This window comes from Schistocerca serialis, chromosome 9, assembly GCF_023864345.2.
Source record: "Schistocerca serialis cubense isolate TAMUIC-IGC-003099 chromosome 9, iqSchSeri2.2, whole genome shotgun sequence".
Classification (NCBI taxonomy): domain Eukaryota; kingdom Metazoa; phylum Arthropoda; class Insecta; order Orthoptera; family Acrididae; genus Schistocerca; species Schistocerca serialis.
Genome location: NC_064646.1, coordinates 381,353,403 through 381,373,156, shown reverse-complemented (window position 1 = coordinate 381,373,156; position 19,754 = coordinate 381,353,403). Strand labels below are relative to the sequence as shown.

Sequence of the window (19,754 nt, the reverse complement as noted above, 5' to 3'; positions counted from 1 at the left end):
ACATTTCATGAGAAGCTTTCTTCTTCTTCGATTTATCAACCTTCGTCATGTTCCGCCTCTTGGCTGTACATGGCTTTTTCTTCTTATTTGTTCTTTAGCAGCGACGGGACTGTCAATTAAAATAGTAATAAACTTCCTTTTTTTTCCACGGCTGGATTGCTATCATGGACTGGCTTTGGGCAAAGGGCAAATTTCTTCTGGTGTGATGTGTGTGAATTCATTTTTTTACAGAAATTGTTTGTTTTTTAACGAACTGTATTGGAGGATTACTTGATATATGTGTGAAGCGAGTTGTCAGAGCTATGTCAACCGACCCCCTACCTAACTATGCTGATTAATAGCCCCTTGGGGATATCGAGAACAAACACAGACCCGAACATCAGATGCAAAAGATTGTGATACAAGCATGCAACTACTCTTTCGACCTACAGGTTGACCAGAACAAAATGCTTACGACGAAAATAGTCATCAGTCAGATAAACGATGAAACAAGCGTACTCTCTTCGTGATGCTTCCATGCGGACTGTAGTTATACCACTCTCCACTGGCACAATGGCAGTGTTCTAACTCCACGGTGGCAAGAAATAGAAGCTGTGTGCCAACTAACTCCCTATGCAAATCAGAATTGGAAAGAACATTCTAAGATGTTACTACAGATATTTGAAGCCTTGCAAAATAGGGGTACGACATTTTATCTAAAGAAGTTCACGTTTGTGAATACAGAAGCAAGGTTTCTGGGCTATCTGATAAGCAGTAAGGGTACCAAAAATTATAGTAACGAATTGAAAGCTATTACAGTTTTGTAAAGGTTTCGTCATGATCTCTCTATCGACAAAATTTTCCGGGTTATTTCCCCAGTCAGATCTTCAGAAGGAGACTGCCAAGAGCGAAGTGACAATGAGAAAAATATCGGATACCATACGAAAATATGACATTCTATGAGTCGCAGAGTGGAAGGTCAGAAGCTTGAAGTGTTGGGGAAATTAGAAAATCTGTAAAGGAAAAATTAGGATGATCAATCTCGATATGTTGAAGATCAGTGAAGTGAAACGCAAAGAAGGTAAGAAGTTACGGTCGGACGAACAGTATAGGAAAACATCAACTGCAACTGAAAATGGTGGAACTGTAGTAGAATTCATTATGAATTCGAGGGTGAAGCAGAGAGTGAGTAAGTAGTTCAGTGGTAGGTTTGTCGACCTGAGAATCGATGGTAAAACAATGTTAACAACAATAATTAAAGTATACATACCAATGTCAGAAGCAGAAAATGAAAAGATAGCGAACGTAAATATGGATATTAATCGTGCAGTTCAGTGTGTAAAGGGATATGGAAATCTAATAATGATATTTGGAAGCCTGTTGAAGGATAATGAATAGACAACAGAGCTATGGGAGAATATAGGCTGGGAAGAGAAAGACTAATTGAATTCTGCACTAAATTTCAGTTATTAAGTATTCGAATGCAGGAGACAGGAATATACTGGCTATTAAATACGACATACAGTTAGTCAATAGTTATTCGCTGTCACAATGTCAGTCATATTACTTACCTCTGATATGTACGCATATCCTAAAATATGACAATTGGTCTATAAGATGACATGTCACATACAGGTCAGATATACTTTAACATTGCAACATGCACTTGAGAGTGGCTATAATGCCGAAATCATGATTATGTAAGATAAATGAAAAATTTCCAATCAAATGGCGGAAATTTCTTAACGAAAAATTATCTTGAATTGCCCCGTATTGCGACAGCATCAACTGATCCAACCGTTTCGAAGAGCTTGATTTAAAAATGTGGTCACCTCGATTCCTCAATGTGGGGATGCTGCATCTTGCCGAAAGGTTAATTGGTGAAATCCGTATCAAGTTGTGGAGTTAGCCATTGCTCAAGCTTCCCCAGGTAAATAGATGTTGAAACGCTCAAAGTTCGCACACAGAAATTTAAGTGTTCATTTTTTCACATGTTATTCTAGAGGGGAAAAGTCGAGTAATGGTCTAAAAGTGTTTCTGCGAACCCTCAATCAGGCACTTGGATGTGAGTTGCTGAATATTGCCGTAGGCGTGAATGTAGATGAATGAATAAATATCGATTGTACAAATTTTTTGCTGACATCTTCGAATATTGTCAGAGTTCAGTAGTCTTACTTATTTTTAAAAAAGGAAATCGTACTGTAATAACTGTAGAGGTATAAGCCTACTAAACTGGGTGGGCATGGGCTATGTGCCAAGATACTTTACAAAAGATTAAATGCTTTAACAGAGACTTTTCTTTTTCGACAAATTGGTATAAATGTATAGATTGTGTTTTATCTATAAACCGGACAATAGAAAAGCATGGACCATATAGTACCCAGCTTTTATGGATTACGAAAAGGCCTTCGACCAGGTGTTGAGATCTAAGTTACGGGGAATTTTTGGAGAGTGTGGCATTCTTCAGCATTTAATACTGTCAGTTCAGAATTTTGATGCTTATAGCAATATCAAGATACACGTCAGCTCAACCGTTAATAGAGGAGTGTGAGAAAAATCACACAAGGTGTCAATCCTATTTGACATTTATATAACTGACGTTGTCAATAAATGGCAAAAGAAAATTGAATATTTCTACCAGCCAAGATGTACAGTTTTTAGCTCCCTGCTTTCTGCAGATGGCCAGGTTGTACTCGTGGCTATGGAAGACAACCTTCAATGAGCTTTATGGTAATTACATATAATGGCAAAACAACAATATTCTAACTGTATCCATAAACGTTATGACCTTTCGTGGAAAATAACATCTTAAAGCTAAAATCATAATAAAGAACTACATTTTGGAACAAGAACATGTAGACAGTTACCTGGGTTGTGATATCTCATACTTATAATAATGTTCTTGGAAAAAAAGAAGCTAAGAAGTTACTTCCAAACGCTCGGTACGATTAAAAGAACGCTCCTGAATAAAAGCAGGACAGAGACAGTATTTGAATTTTATAACGCCATGACGCTACATTCGCTGCTCTACATATCCGAAGTATGGACTTCAGTGAAAAAACAATTACAGAGAATTGATGTGGCTGAGGAGAGACTTCTAAGACGTTTGGTTGGATTCAAAGCAAAAGATCACAAGAAAAACAGTGAGATAAGAGAGGAGCTAAATGTTCTACAAATAGTGGAAAAGATCCAACAATACAGAAAGGAATGGCATGATCATCTACTACATATGTATCAAGGCCGAATACCAAGGAAAATCTATGAAGAACGACCCAATGGTAGAAAATGAGTAGGAATACCACGTAGAAGAATGTCTGATGAGGTTCAAATTGTTTGATTTTGGAAAAGGCAAATATGTATAACCCAAAGATGATGGTGGTGGTGGTGGTGGTGGTGGTGGTGGTGGTGGTGGTGGTGGTGGTGGTGGTGATGATGATGATGATGATGATGATGATAATTATGATGATGATGATGATGATCTTAGAATGTTCGTGGTAGATGGACGTGTTTGGTTTTATCGCAGACAAAATCTTCTCTACACTTTGATGTCAGAACGACAGGTGTTAAATTATAACACAACAAATACCTCTTATACAGGATCTATCCCTTTCACTTATAACACAGATCCCTTCACTTAATTCATCATCGAGCGTGTACTGAGTTCTGACTCACTGTGCTTGTACACAGATCGAAATTTTGGACTGTCTTTTACATTCTCTCTCATTCTTATCGCTTTTCACGTCCGGAAACCAGTTCACAATCTTTCAGCCCAGTATAGGGCCACGTCCAAGACTTCTTTCATGTCCAGCTATAAATCGCCAGGGTTGCACCTATAAGGGCAGTTTGGGCAAGCGAGCAGATGCTCCATGTCCTGCACAGCGCCACAGTCACACTTATCATCCGTGGTTCCAAGACCCCAGCTAATAATATTTGTCTTCACTGGGCAACCCCTGTCCTTATTCGGTTCAGTGTCCTCCATGTCTTCCAGTTTGTACTGAATCAGCTGGGCACTTCCGGTGCAGGTGGGTAGTCAGCTGGTGGTTCTTCTATTATAGTGGCTGAGAACCTTTTACGGGATTTCAGTCCCCCAGGGATGCCGATCGTCAATAATTTGTCTGAGCCTCTGATGTTCTTCGAGAGTTGGGATTCACAAACCCGGCAGCTCTATGTAGTTTTGGTAGGGAAGTAGGTTTCATGTATCCCGTTGTAATTCGACATATTTCATTAAGACTTATGTCAACCTTCTTTGCATGAGTTGATCTGGACCATACTGGACAGGCATATTCGGCTGTAGAGAAGCATAACGTTTGTGCGGTGGTTCTTAATATTGAAGGTTTAGCACCCCATTTGCTGTTTAGTTTCCGCAGAATAATAATTATGGCACTTACCTTCTGTCACGTCTTTTCACGATGGTACTTGTATGTCAGAGATCTATCGAACACCACGCCCAAGTAAGTTGGTCTCTCGGTATGCTCCAATGTGGTATTATTCCAAGAGACCTTAAGTTAACGGTTACCTTGCCTGGATCGAAGGTGGAAGACTCTGACATGTGTTTTGGACGGGTTTGGCTTAAGAAAGTTGTGTTTATAATAGTTTGACATTTCTCTAAGAGCTTTCTCCTTCTGTTCTACATCCTCAGAGGTTTTCCCCTGTGCTGTATTTGCCAGGTCATCCGCTTAAGAAAATTTTTCCTGTGCTTAGGAACCGGTTGGTCGTTGGTACACAGATTAAATGGGGAGGGCGCCAAAACGCTTCCTTGGGCCGGACCATTTTTTCTAATCTGCCCTTTTGCCCATTGAGGGCAACATAAAATTGTCTATTTTGTAATAGGGTCTCGATAATCTTAACAAACTGATAGTTCATTATAGAGGTTCTGGAGCATTGTATCATATGCAGAACTAAGGTCGACCAGGGCTAGCCCTGTTATCTTTTTATTTTCGTGTCCTTCCTCTATGTGTTCTGTTAAGCACAGTATTTCGCTAGTACAAGATACTCTTCCCGGGTTTCAGGAGTGCCACAATCCTTGCCTTCCTCCACATCTTGGGGATATTACATGTTTTGCGACAATGATTGAAAAGTCGCAGGACCAGTTCTTTGTGCCCAGTCCAAAGCGTTTGATCTGCTCCATGCACATGTCATCCACCCCATCTGTTTTGCCGCTTTCCATATTGCTGAGACCCTTGTTGAATTCCATCGTTGTAAAAGGTGTTAAAAACCTATCAGTTTCTCATTCTAAAGGTCTGTTAATTTTTACTTTCTGTTGTTTTGTCTTAGTCTTTCCATTCAGGAGCAGTTGATGAGCCACTGGATTAGATGTTACCGCGGTAGACTGTTCGGGACCATTTGGGTCTCTGTCAAGTTTTTTTAATAAGATTCTAGGGTATTTTGCTGCTATATGTCATATCCATCCTCTTCAGGGTCTCCATCCATCTATTTTGCCGGGCTTCACGTATCATTTCCATCAAAGCCGCACGACATGCTATTTTTTCTTGATTAAAGGGGTTCTATTGGTATAATTCTTCGTACTTGGCTAGGAGTTGCCTGGAGTCGTGTGAGAGACCAGGGATGTACTACTGTCGGCAGCCTCATGGTATATGTTGTCTGGAGATTCTCTGTAGCATTCGCACAAATGACTGGTTGTTCTCTGGGGTTCGGATGAGGTTTACTATGGCTTTATCCAAGTCGTCTGCGAAAGTTTTCCAGTTGGCCTTTTTAAAATTAAATCTTCTGCGAAACGGTACTGTAGTGGTCTTGACTGCTGTATACACCTGTATCCCTACTGGATGATACACTACTTTAGTACAGCAGTCTTTTATGTTTGAGCTGGTAATGCAGTTGTTAGGGCTATATGCACGTTTCCATACTTTACTTGTGAAGGAGGGGGGAAGTTTTGGATCATGGAGGATGTTTCCAGCCTTTCCTCCAACAGGTGCCCGTTCTCGTCTGTTTCACTATACCCCCAAGTGGTGCTGTGGCAGTTAAAATCTCCTACAATGAATTTGGTGTTTTGGTTTGTGAAGTTTTTTGGGCGGGGTGAAAGCAATTTTTTTTTTCTCTGGAGGATAATTTCGGCTGTTAGTATTTCGATATTATTGGCTGTACATTTTCTGACAGAAGTCACCGTCATCTCAGCTATAACGAATATGGAACTGCCGTGTTTAGGATGTGGCGCTTCCACAGCAAGTCGCATTCCTTGTACACTCCTGGAAATTGAAATAAGAACACCGTGAATTCATTGTCCCAGGAAGGGGAAACTTTATTGACACATTCCTGGGGTCAGATACATCACATGATCACACTGACAGAACCACAGGCACATAGACACAGGCAACAGAGCATGCACAATGTCGGCACTAGTACAGTGTATATCCACCTTTCGCAGCAATGCAGGCTGCTATTCTCCCATGGAGACGATCGTAGAGATGCTGGATGGAGTCCTGTGGAACGGCTTGCCATGCCATTTCCACCTGGCGCCTCAGTTGGACCAGCGTTCGTGCTGGACGTGCAGACCGCGTGAGACGACGCTTCATCCAGTCCCAAACATGCTCAATGGGGGACAGATCCGGAGATCTTGCTGGCCAGGGTAGTTGACTTACACCTTCTAGAGCACGTTGGGTGGCACGGGATACATGCGGACGTGCATTGTCCTGTTGGAACAGCAAGTTCCCTTGCCAGTCTAGGAATGGTAGAACGATGGGTTCGATGACGGTTTGGATGCACCATGCACTATTCAGTGTCCCCTCGACGATCACCAGTGGTGTACGGCCAGTGTAGGAGATCGCTCCCCACACCATGCTGCCGGGTGTTGGCCCTGTGTGCCTCGGTCGTATGCAGTCCTGATTGTGGCGCTCACCTGCACGGCGCCAAACACGCATACGACCATCATTGGCACCAAGGCAGAAGCGACTCTCATCGCTGAAGACGACACGTCTCCATTCGTCCCTCCATTCACGCCTGTAGCGACACCACTGGAGGCGGGCTGCACGATGTTGGGGCGTGAGCGAAAGACGGCCTAACGGTGTGCGGGACCGTAGCCCAACTTCATGGAGACGGTTGCGAATGGTCCTCGCCGATACCCCAGGAGCAACAGTGTCCCTAATTTGCTGGGAAGTGGCGGTGCGGTCCCCTACGGCACTGCGTAGGATCCTACGGTCTTGGCGTGCATCCGTGCGTCGCTGCGGTCCGGTCCCAGGTCTACGTGCACGTGCACCTTCCGCCGACCACTGGCGACAACATCGATGTACTGTGGAGACCTCACGCCCCACGTGTTGAGCAATTCGGCGGTACGTCCACCCGGCCTCCCGCATGCCCACTATACGCCCTCGCTCAAAGTCCGTCAACTGCACATACGGTTCACGTCCACGCTGTCGCGGCATGCTACCAGTGTTAAAGACTGCGATGGAGCTCCGTATGTCACGACAAACTGGCTGACACTGACGGCGGCGGTGCACAAATGCTGCGCAGCTAGCGCCGTTCGACGGCCAACACCGCGGTTCCTGGTGTGTCCGCTGTGCCGTGCGTGTGATCATTGGTTGTACAGCCCTCTCGCAGTGTCCGGAGCAAGTATGGTGGGTCTGACACACCGGTGTCAATGTGTTCTTTTTTCCATTTCCAGGAGTGTATTTCAGGTATTTTTGCTTCTGCGGCTCTGTGGGTTTGTTGAAAGCATAACATATCCCATTTATGAGTCTGGCAGAGTTCCGATAAGATGTCTTGTTTGTTGCTTGTAATTCCCTCGACGTTTAGGCTTACAATCGTCAGGACTGGTTCTGAGAAGTGCCTATTTCTTACCTTCTTCCAAGGTTTCCGGTGCTGGAAGGATTGGCCGTTATCGTTATTGATAACGTTTCCAGGGTACGCCGGCATGCTATAGTCTGATGGTGTCACTCTCGCTGTATATTACGCATTAATAGTCATAATCAGTTCAGAATTATCCTGTATTTAACTGGATGTAGAAGCTTATTATCATGATTATAAGTCAGCAGAAACGGTGTCAGTGTTACAGAGAGTGTGGGGCTCTCACCAGGTGTCCCAGGCACAGGCGATGGTGGCGTTGGTGACCAGGTCGACGGGCACGAGGTCCGCCTTGACGTCGGGGTCGGCCAGGAAGACGCGCATCACGCCGACACCGGCGCCCGCCGCCACTCCGATGGGGCCGTACACGTTGCTCACCCAGAGCGCCAGCGGCTCCTCCGCCGTGCTCACCACTGCGGGATCAAAGTGTTCAAATGTGTGTGAAATCTTATGGGACTCAACTGCTAAGATCATCAGTCCGTAAGCTTACACACTACTTAACCTAAACTATCCTAAGGACAAACACACACACGCCCGTGCCCGAGGGAGGACTCGAACCTCCGCCGGCATCAGCCGCACAGTCCATGACTACAGCGCCTCAGACCGCTCGGCTAATCCCGTGTGGCTGCGGAAACAACCGGAAAACAAACACTGCCTCACCCCGCGCACGTTCAGGCCGTGCCTATAACATGTTCTTCCACAGCCTTAATAGCCAAAATAGCGAGCAGGAACGAGACTCAAAAGGACACCACGACAAGTGCCATTACCCAATTTCCCGGGAACTTTTCTCAGTGGAAGAGGAGTCAAAATAAACGAATACGAGTCTTGGAACGTCCGCAGATACTCGACCGCTTCTGAAAAAAAGACAGTCCAAGTTTTCAAGGTATTTTCGACGTAATTTAGGTATCGCTTACCGCACGATATCAGCAGGCGGAATGGAAGCTCAGTGGTTAGCGTCACAGCTTATTTACTTTGCGGCCAGTGTTCGAAACCCGCTTATTGCTTTTATTTTATTTTTATTGTTTTCATTTATCTACCCAAGTCCGTAGAAGGTTACTAAACGAGTGTTTCTTATAAAATAGTGGGATACGAGGGCGTTATATTAATTGTAAAATTATAATTAGATTTCACAGTCAGTCGCACAGACGTGTGTGTGTGTGTGTGTGTGTGTGTGTGTGTGTGTGTGTGTGTGTGTGTGTGTGATGTACGTTGAGGAGTTACAATCTTATTAAATTCTAATATTATTATATTGCATTCTCACATCTTTTCTTATATTAATTATTACATTTCGTTGATATTTTTATTCTTCAGGAAGACCGATCGTAGAAACGTTTGAAATACAGATATGGCGAACAACATGACCATCGCACGAAGGCAGCTTTGCCACAGTGACATTTCTTCGTATGAATCTCACGCAGGAAAAAAACGTCGTTAACACTGGTGAATATTCCAAGTGTTGGCATATTTTCGCTGCAGACGATGCACAACGGACCACTTTTCCGAAAACTGGCACTTGCAGTTCATTATGAATCAAGATACACCGCAGCAAATTCACCGGAAACAATTTCAAATAGTTTTCTCATTTTTTTAAAAAAAAATCATTCTTGTGACATACAATTAGTACAGAAAGAAGGACAACGTTATATCAATATCCACTGAGAAACGTTCGTGTAGTAATCTTTTACGGAAATGGGTATATAAATGAAAAACGAAAGTGATAAGCGGGTTTCGAACACAGGGCGAAAGGTTAAGTGTGCTAATCATTGTGCTACCGTGTCTCAGAATGCCGTGTCCTAAATGGCACAGACTACCAGAGAAATACCTCGAAAAGTCTGTCCTTTTTCCAGGAACAGTCAAGTATTTACGATAAACTGAGACACGTGTTCTCTTATTTTGAACCCTCTTCCATTGAGTGAAGTTTCTGGCAAATCGGGTTATGGCAATTGCTGTGTTCTCAAAAAATCTGTCAATTGGTGCGTTGCGTTTCTTCGAGGGTTACAAATTTCTACTTTGCCACCTCGAAGTTTACCCAAAGATATTAAAAAAATTGCTAAGGCCTAAAAAATAGAGTTTTCTTCCGTTTTCGTACTTGTAGATTCACATCGATTCGTTTTTCGTGTAAAATCATTCGGACATAAATTAATAAATGCCCTATAATTCTGATCCGAATTATGTTTTATATCCAATGTATCGTTCTGGAGGGAGCGCGCTTGGAATTTTTTTTTTTGCATAGTCACTCACTCCCTTCGCTCCCGTTCACTGTCACTGCCTCCTGTTGTTGTCTCAGGCTTCGTACTGTCAAATCGTCGTTAGATATAAAGGCATGGCACTATTGTTTGACTCCCCCAATTTTCCCCCCAATGGTCCTATCCTGAAAAGCGCACGAAATCTCTCAATAGTTTCTGATTTAACCTAATCGTTAAATTTTTTGAACAACAACAGTTTAAACATTCTGGGGCGTTAGGATGGAAATTAGTAGCTAACTGAAATTACTAGAATGAGGCGACACTAAGCCGAACCAGAAAATACGGTCCCACCAAATGGTTCAAATGGCTCTGAGTACTATGGGACTTAACATCTGTGGTCATCAGTCCCCTAGAACTTAGAACTACTTAAACCTAACTAACCTAAGGACATCACACACAGTCATGCCCGAGGCAGGATTCGAACCTGCGACCATAGCGGTCGTGCGGTTCCAGACTGAAGCGCCTAGAACCGATCGGCCAACACGGCCGGCTAGGGTCCCACTGCCAGCCTCCACCACCAATGATAATGTCCGGTAGCCAGAGAAACAAAAATCAATCCGTAACCACTGACTGAATGTGTTAACAATATTCTGCAGCTTGCGTTCAAAATTTTACAAAGCGTAGTGGGTGGGGTTGGAATGGTGTAGGTTGCGGAGAGCAAGTGATAGCGTTTCATGATTTCCAGTTTTTAAGGTTAGAATATGTGTCGATGGGACCAATGGACATATGTTACAAAACATCGAAGAAAGAGCCCTTAGAAATCCATAATGTGGATATCAATATTTGCAGTAAATATCCATATACTCGTATATTTGCATATGTTGTCGCATGAAGTGAAAGCATGTGACAATATTATTTAGCGAGCGGTCAGTGAGATGACGACAAGCTCAACAATCTGTTGGTGTTATTCGAAACATATACGCTGACCAAAATAACATCCCAACACCAAGAAATAAGTAATATAAATTTCGGGAATACATTTGTCTAGGAAACATACACGAATTATTAACCTAGCAAGATCACAGGTTAATATAAATGCGTGGAAAGCCTTTGCATATGCGAAATGTTGGTACGTCAATAACGAGTATAACCGTCAGAATATTGAATGTAGGCATGCAAACGTGCATGTATTGTGTCGTACAGGTCCCGTATGTCAGTTTGTGCCTGTTGCGCTTGGCCGGTCGATACAGGGAAGAGAGGAAAACAGCGAACGCGCCGCATTTAAATGGCAGTGCAGTCGACTACATGGGACCTGCTTTTATATTGCTCATTTCTCAACAACATAGACCACAAACAAAACAGTACTTATTAACAGAATCAACTGTGGGTTCTTGGTGAAACATTGTAATTGTTCCACAATTTAATTATTAATGTTATTGCACAACCTAGGTTTCTGGTTATAAGCCCATTTTCAAATACATTACTGATTCCCAAAGATGGTAATGCATAGATAAACATGATGACAAGGCAAAGATATAATTTCAACAACTTAAGGTGCCGATCCATAGATTAATGGACACACATCAAAAAAAGCTATTATCACCTCGATTCCGAGAGTTCCGGAACCTATACAGAAGATTTGAATAGAAATCAACATAAACATCATTTCTGCCCTTTCTATTGTTCATGAAAACCACACATTGCATGTTGCAGCGCCATACAGTGAGACGTTCAGAGGTGGTGGTTCAGATTGCTGTACACACTACCACTATTGCCATCAATAATAACTGCAAAAGTATGATAGGAGTTTCTCTCTCTCATATCTTCGGGTGTAGTTGGAATGTCTTTATAAACAATGTATTTTGCGAATCCCCACAAGAAAAAATCCAGAGTCGTCTGGCAGACGAGCCGGCCACGACACATCTATTCCGAGTCCAATCCAACGATCTGAGAATTGTCTCTGCAACTCATTTCTAGCCATCAGCAGAAAATGTGCCGGACACTCAACGTGCTGATACCACATTCTGTTCCTTGCTCCTAAAGGCATTTCTTCCAATAACAGCCGCGCGGGGTAGCCGAGCTGTCTTAGCAATCTTGTCACCGTCCACACGGCTCCTCCCGTCGGAGGTTCGAGTCTTCCCTCAGGCACTGGTGTGTGTGGTGTGCATAGCGTAAGTTAGTTTAAGTTAGTAGTGTGTAGGCTTAGGGACCGATGACCTCAGCAGTTTGGTACCATAAGGCTTTACCACAAATTTCCAAAATTTTTTTTCGAATAACAGATCTAATGTTTCTTGCAGGAATGTGGTGTACTTCCTTCCATTAAGAATTCCTTCGTTAAAATGGGGTCCTATAATTCTCTCCTCTAGAATCCCACACCATACATTCACCGACCACGGTTTTTGGTGTGCAACTTGCCGCAGCCAACATGGATTTTCAGCTGCCCAATAATGCAAGTTATGCAAATTAAGATCTCCATGGTTCGTGAATGGAGCCTCGTCAGTAAATAAAATCAAATTAATAAATGTGTCATCCCTCTGAATCTGAAGTTGAGCCCGGCGGCAGAATTCAACGCGATGCATACAATCCGTACCAGTTAATTCTTCGTGGAGACTGATATGGTAAGAATGATATTTATGGCTATGCAGAACACGAACAACACTACTCTGGCTCATGCCAGATTCCCTTGCGATTTGACGCGAACTAACATAAGGATCTCGAACCACAGTGGCAAGGGTACCAATTTCCGTTTCCTCATTAGTAACTTTCCTTTTCCGGATATGTTCCCAATGCGTTAAAGATCCAGTTGTTCTCAATTTATCATACACATATTTAAATGTACGATGTCTAGGGTGAGTACGTTGAGGATATCTTTCAGTGTATAAGTCCCTAGCTCTCACTGAATTTTGTTAGCATTCACAATAAATGAGAAGCATATCGACTTATTCTTCGAAGGAATACATCATTCACATTCGCTTGATCCGACGATACTAGTCTTACCGTTCCTATTAGTGTTGTATTGCGAATCTATCGAATGGTGTTTACATGTCAATGGCACGTTAGAGGAATACGCAGTATTCGGCGAATATTTACAATTTGGACGATATACGAAAGAGACTTGTCGGAGCATGTGGTTCGATTTGTGCCGAAGTGTTAAGGAATACCACTCAATCCATGATAAGAAGATTGCAGCACTACATTGATACCAATGATCATCACTTCGAACACCTTCTGTAAATGGACGTTCATGCTACCTTTTTGACCTTCGTTGACCTTCAAAGACCTTACTGTTACAAATTATTTCATTCGCCTTGATAGCTACTATCAGAAAATAAATACCAAGCTACAGCACCCCATTAAACAAAAAAGAAAAAAAAACACAGTTGACCTTCATATCTGTGACGCGACCCCACCTTGTAACAAGAAACCAACGTCATATTATGGCCCCCGTTGTCCCATGCAACATTTGTCCACAAACTTTTCAGCTACTATCATACTTTCGGAGTTATTCTAGGCGGCAATAGTTAGTGACTCATCCTGTATAGAACGATGTTTCCCGCATCGTTACCACAAATCTGGAAAAGAGCTTCACTGATTTCCTTCAAATTTTTACATGTTACTGCGATAAACACCTTTGGACGCATGTGTCAATGTACTTATTAACATATACAATATGTAAATAGATGTGGAATATATGGCAGTGAAACACTGTTAGCAAGCAGAAACGTTGATAGCAACATTATACATGTATTGCACGTTTCGTCTAGGGGTAAGGAGAAGAATCAGCAACGATCAAGCCGGCACGGTAGCTCAGCGTGTTCGGTCAGAGGGTTATCTGCCCTCTGTAATAAAAAACTTAGTCAACGGCTGAACACTGAACTTGAACGGCTGTCATGGGACATCCGCACTGAACAAATGCAACGAACAATATCGAAAACAAAAAGAATGGGGGTAGCGTCTTTCATTAGTGATGAAAACGACCTCGCTCCCGGGCTCGAAACCCGCTACAGCTTAAATTTAATTAATAATCAGCATTGGCGGACGAAGACTTCCGACATAAGAAGTTAGCCTCATTCTACCAACGGCCTTGTCAAAGACGACGGAGGAGCAGACAGAGGTCTAGAGGACTCTCTTGTTCTTGAGGTGGGAAACTGCTACTAAAAGGGGAAGAATCAGCAACGGTCAACGGCGTGAGGAAGCAGAAGGCAATGGAAACCACTGCATTAAAAACTCATAACGTGTATCCACAGGACATGAGGCCTGTAACTGAAAAAGTGTCATGATGATCTCTCCATTGGCAAAAGAATCCGGAATAATCCCCCATTTGGATCTCCGGGAGGGGGCTGCCGACGGGGAAGTGACCCTGAGAAAAAGGTTTGAATAACCAACCAAAAGATAACGTCCTACGAGTCGGGGCATGGAATGTCAGAATCTTGAACGCGGTAGAGAAGCTAGATAATCTCAAACTGGAAATGCAAGGGTTCAACCTACATATAGTAGTGGTCAGTGAAGTGAAATAGAAATAAGACAAGGAGTTCTGATCGATTGAGTATAGAGTGATATCAACAGCAGCAGAAAATGGTATAACGGGAGTAGAATTCTTTATGGATAGGAAGGTAAGGGAGAAAGTGAGTTATTGTGAACAGTTCAGTAATAGGGACAGGGTTCCCTTATCAGAATCGACACCAAACCAGCGCCGACAACGACAGTACGGGTATACACGGCGACGTCGCAAGCTGAAGATGAAGAGACAAAGTATATGAGGATATTGAAAAGGTAATGCAATACGAAAAAGGAGATGAAAATCTAATAGTCACGAAGCACTAGAAAGCAGTTGTAGGGGAGTAGCAGAAGAAAAGGGTACTGGTGAATATGGGCTTGGGACAAAGAATGAGAGACGAGAAAGACTAATTGAGTGTTGTAACAAACTTCAGCTCGTAATAGCAAATAGTCTGTTCAAGAACCACAAAGAGTAGGAGGTATACTTGCAAAAGGCTAGGTGATACGGGAAGATTTCAGTTAGATTACATCCTTGTCAGACAGAGATTCCGATATCAGATACTGGATTGCAAGGCGTACCCAGGAGCAGATATAGACTCAGATCACAATTTAGTAGTTATAGAGAGTGGATTGAAGTTTAAGAGATTAATCAGGATGAATCAATATGCAAAGAAGGGAGATACGGAAGTACTAAGGAATGACAAGACACGCTTGAAGTTCTTTAAGGCTGTAGATACAGCAATGAGGAATAGCTCAGTAGCCGGCCGGTGTGGCCGTGCGGTTCTAGGCGCTTTAGTCTGCAACCGCGTGACCGCTACGGTCGCAGGTTCGAATCCTGCCTCGGGCACGGATGAGTGTGATGTCCTTAGGTTAGTTAGGTTTAAGTAGTTCTAAGTTCTAGGGGACTGATGACCATAGATGTTAAGTCCCATAGTGCTCAGAGCCATAGCTCAGTAGGCAGTATAGTTGAAGAGGAATGGACGCCTCTAAAAATGGTAATCATAGAAGTTGGAAAGGAAAACATAGGTACAAAGAAGGTAACTGCGAAGAAACCATGGGTACAGAAGAAATACTTAGTTGATCCATGAAAAAAGGAAGTACAAAAATGTTCAGCGAAATTTAGGAATACAAAAATACAAGTCGCTGAGGAATAAAATAAATAGGAAGTGCAGGGAAGATAAGACGAAATGGCTGCATGAAAAATGAGAAGAAATCGATAATGAAATGATTGCCGGAAGGACTGACGCTCCATATAGGACAATAAAAACGACCTTTGGTGAAGTTAAAAGCAAGGCTGGTAACATTAACAATGCAATGGGAATTCCACTGTTTAATGTGGAGAGCAGATAGTTGGAAAGAGAACTTTGAAGGGCTCTAGGAGGGGGAAGATTTGTGTGATGTGAGAGAAGAAGAAACAGGAATGGATTTAGGAGAGATACAAGATCCAGTATTAGGATCAGAATTTAAGAGAGCTCTGGAGGACTTGAGATCAAATAAGGCAGAAGAGATAGATAACAATTTATCATAATTCCTAAAAATCACTGCGAGAAGTGGCCACAAAACGACTATTCACGTTGATATGTAGAATGTATGAGTTGGTGACGTGCCATCTGACTTCCGGAAAAATATCATCCACACAATTCCGAAGACTGCAAGAGCCCACAAGTGCGAGGATTATCGCAAAATAAGTTTAACAGCTCATGCATCCAAGTTGCTGACAAGAACAATATACAGAAGAATGGAAAAGAAAACTGAGGACGTGTTACATGACGATCACTTTTGCTTCAGGAAAGGTAAAGGCACCAGACAGGCTGATAATGGAAGCAAGACTAAATAAAAACCAAGATACGTTCATAGGATTTATCGACCTGGAAAAAGCGTTTGACAATGTAAAATGTTGCAAGTTGTTCGGAATCCTAAGAAAAATAGTGGTAAGCCATAGGGAAAGACGGGTAATACACAATATGTACACTCTTTGGCATAAAACTCGACCGGCGGCCGGCCGCTTCAGAGGCTAAGTCCGCGCCGATCGCGACGTGGGCCAAAAAAATTGGCCAACTCGCTAATTCTCTAAGTCCGGTTCCCTGCACAATCTGGCAACACTGTAGACTGCGGCACTTCCTGGAGGAAAACTTGTCCCATGATAGAGAAACCCTAGGCTGGTTACGAATGTGGTCTAGCGGTAGCGTCCGTTGTTTTTGTTCGTAATGTCAGTGGATCGAGAGCAGCTGCCATAAAATACATTTATAGCCTCTTCTGTCTGAATGCTGAAGACGTGAATGTAATGGTAGCGCAGATTCCATCTATTTCGCTTTCAGACACACCGATATCAAAATTTTATCCAGTAACGATTTTGCGGCAGATTTCTTGCAGACTGTCCTCCTCTGGACGCCGTATGCGGCAAAGCTCCCGGATCCATTTGCTGGCTACCGGCAGCGGCCGTAGCGACAGCAGCGGCGCTGCACTCCCCCGTTCTTTATCGAAAGCGCCTGCTCCCGCTCATAGCTTTTGATGATTTAAAACGCTTTATTATTAAATGTTGCTCCACAGAAAATTTCTACAATTTCCATTCACGCTCAAAAGCAACGGAGACAGACGCCCTGATTAGTAGGCGGGTATTATATTACATCAATCGGCAAGAGCTGAGTATGGCCCGAAATTAATTTTATAGACTGGGACGAAATTAAACCACCTCACTACATTCGATGAATTTATGAATGCTTCATACCGCGTTTCTTTTCCTTTCAAACACAATTATTTGTGCAACTTTTGGTCAATGTTCGGATGTTTTCGTCAAGCCAGAGTGAGCGTCTGTGATGTAAAGTGTATTACAGTTCTTGTTTCATCCTTATGGTAAATCTATGTGATAAACTGTGTGAATACCTTGTAATGCATGCTCTGTAGCAGTGCAGGAACACTGCACATTTGGAGTTACATGTATGGGTTCATGAAGTATTTAATGTTGATCGGAAGTGATAGTTAAGGTCATCAGATTTAAACCAGAAAAATTTGTCGTTTTGGAGGTTTCAGAGAACGGAAAGGGAATTGCTAACGCCGGTGTTAGAAAACGTCTACAGTTAAATGCTATTGCAAAAATTTAGAACAGGGGAACTATATTAATCAACAAGTGCACTTCATAAACAACCTTCTGACATGTTAGACCTATATGACGAACAAAGCTCAAATTTATATCGTTGACAGTCGGTTTGAATCTTTTCAGGATCTGTTTTACAGTGAAGCACCTTGGCATTTACAAAGCAGACGTCCATGATATTAACTTAATTTACTAAGTCGAAATCGGACGAAGATTGATGTTTAAAGGCATTCTTCAGATTTCGTATAAGGAATTTTTACTAGCAGTTTGCAACTCCATTAATTAAAATGGAAAATAAAAGGTTGTAGTCAGCGGCTTCTACCGTGACTGGAACTGCTATGTCATATAGTACGGTCACTGCAACACACAAGGGAACCTCTGAGCTAACGACACACTGGCGGCAAGAGACGGACTATAGTCACTGCGATGTTGCCTGAGCCTCAAAACGCAACCTTTAACACACAAACAGAGGAGGAGGAGATTACTGTTTTAACATCCCGTCGACAACGATGTCACTAGAGACGGAGCACAAGCTCGGATTAGGGAAGGATGGGGAAGGAAATCTGCCGTGCCCTTTCTAAGGAACCATTCTGGCATTTGCCTGAAGCGATTTAGGGAAATCACTGAAAACCTATATCAGGATGGTCGGGCGCGGGATTGCACCGTCGTCCTCCCGAATGCACACACAAGCAGGTGTTACTTATGTGAAGGACGCCGTTCTTGGAGTCCAGAAATTAAATACACTTTCTAATTGTGTCATCTTACAGTGGATTATATCGTACGAGTCTTCGATGTGGAAAACGAATGTCAAGTGAATTTAGCGAGGTAATGCCGGCCTACACCCGGAAGTAAATGCACTATCAGAGTGTTGACAAATACTTGCTACGACGCTGCCATTTCTCGGCTCTCTTACGAGGCAGCTCTTCAGCGAATTGCTTGCCGTGATTCTCCGTTACGGTTCTTCAGAGTGGAGACGCGCGCGCACGTTTGGTTTCCATGCGGCGTTCTCCCCTGATGGTTTCTGACGTCGCCTTGTGGGCTATGTATACATTTGAGACATTCAATTATCATTAATCCAGAATGATACAAGTTTCAGCTTCCGGCGTGAAAGATGGCTGTTGACGCCGAAATTATATCATTTCAACGTAGGGAGAGCAAAACGGGTCATTCAATGTTTCTCATTCAACATAAAGCTTGTGAGATAATTTTCCGTAACGTTCATAATCATCTAAAAATACCAACGAAGTAAAAGTACATCGGAAGCTTATTCGAATTGAATATAATGTAAGATACCAAACGCTTTGCACCTCGATGTCGAATTTGTCCACGTGCAATCTTTTGCAGCATACACATAGAATGTCATGAGTACCACGAGAATGAAGAAATGTGTTGGTAGGGATGGAAGCAAGAAGAGACACAGTCAACAAATATTCGATTCCTCATGGCATTCATTTCATTTGAGACGTAAGAAGAGGTAAAGTGGGATATTACTTTCGTTAACACGAAAGATATGCCGCACATATTGATAACGAGGAAGTCTGCGTCTTCATACGTTTCCTCCTTGAAATATGTATGCTCTATTATATACTAAGTAGCCTGATCATTGTTTCAGTAATGCTACCCTCTTGTTTGACCCCGTAACGGTGAACAGATTCCAAATGCATGTCTCTGAATGAAAGTAGCTCTTCGAACCCTTCCTGGGTTGTTTTTTGTGTTTTATTGCTTGGAATTCCCGAAGCAGACCACTGTGCCTTCCCCCCTCGTGGGTTAGGTCTCAAAACTAAACCGCTTTTTATCCAATGGCATAATTTATTCAGACAGCACCAGCACAAGACTATCAAACAAAGCCTTCCATTTACAGTTGCAACACTATAACCAGCAACGACCGAAGTGTAATCCACGGTCATGGTTCGAAATTAGCAGCTGTCTGCTACTGTGGCAAAGTCTGTACTACACTTCCGATTCCGCAGCACCATTTTATCTGGTAACACTGTGTAGGTGCAGAGTTGTGCCAGCATGTCTGACCTCACACTGTCAACTTTATGTATCTCACTTCTCCTGTAGCGTTGATCACGAGTAGCCGAAGTAAATGAGTGTATTCTGCATGACGTCACATTCAGTATTCCCTTCTTTCATAGCCACTCTTCATGTGCATCTATACCAAATAGGAATGTGAAAACTCTTGCGAGTGAGAGAATGACAAT

The 19,754-nt window shown here is 42.8% G+C and overlaps 1 protein-coding gene across 1 annotated transcript in view; it reads right to left on the bottom strand.

Annotated features, from left to right (window-relative positions):
* LOC126418727 (fatty acyl-CoA reductase wat-like) overlaps window positions 1-19,754 on the bottom strand; it is a 292,976-nt gene that overhangs the window by 84,421 nt on the left and 188,801 nt on the right. Inside the window, exon 6 of the mRNA XM_050085632.1 lies at window positions 8,003-8,186. Within this exon, the coding sequence (XP_049941589.1) occupies window positions 8,003-8,186 (184 nt within the window). The remainder of the gene's footprint in view (window positions 1-8,002; window positions 8,187-19,754) is intronic.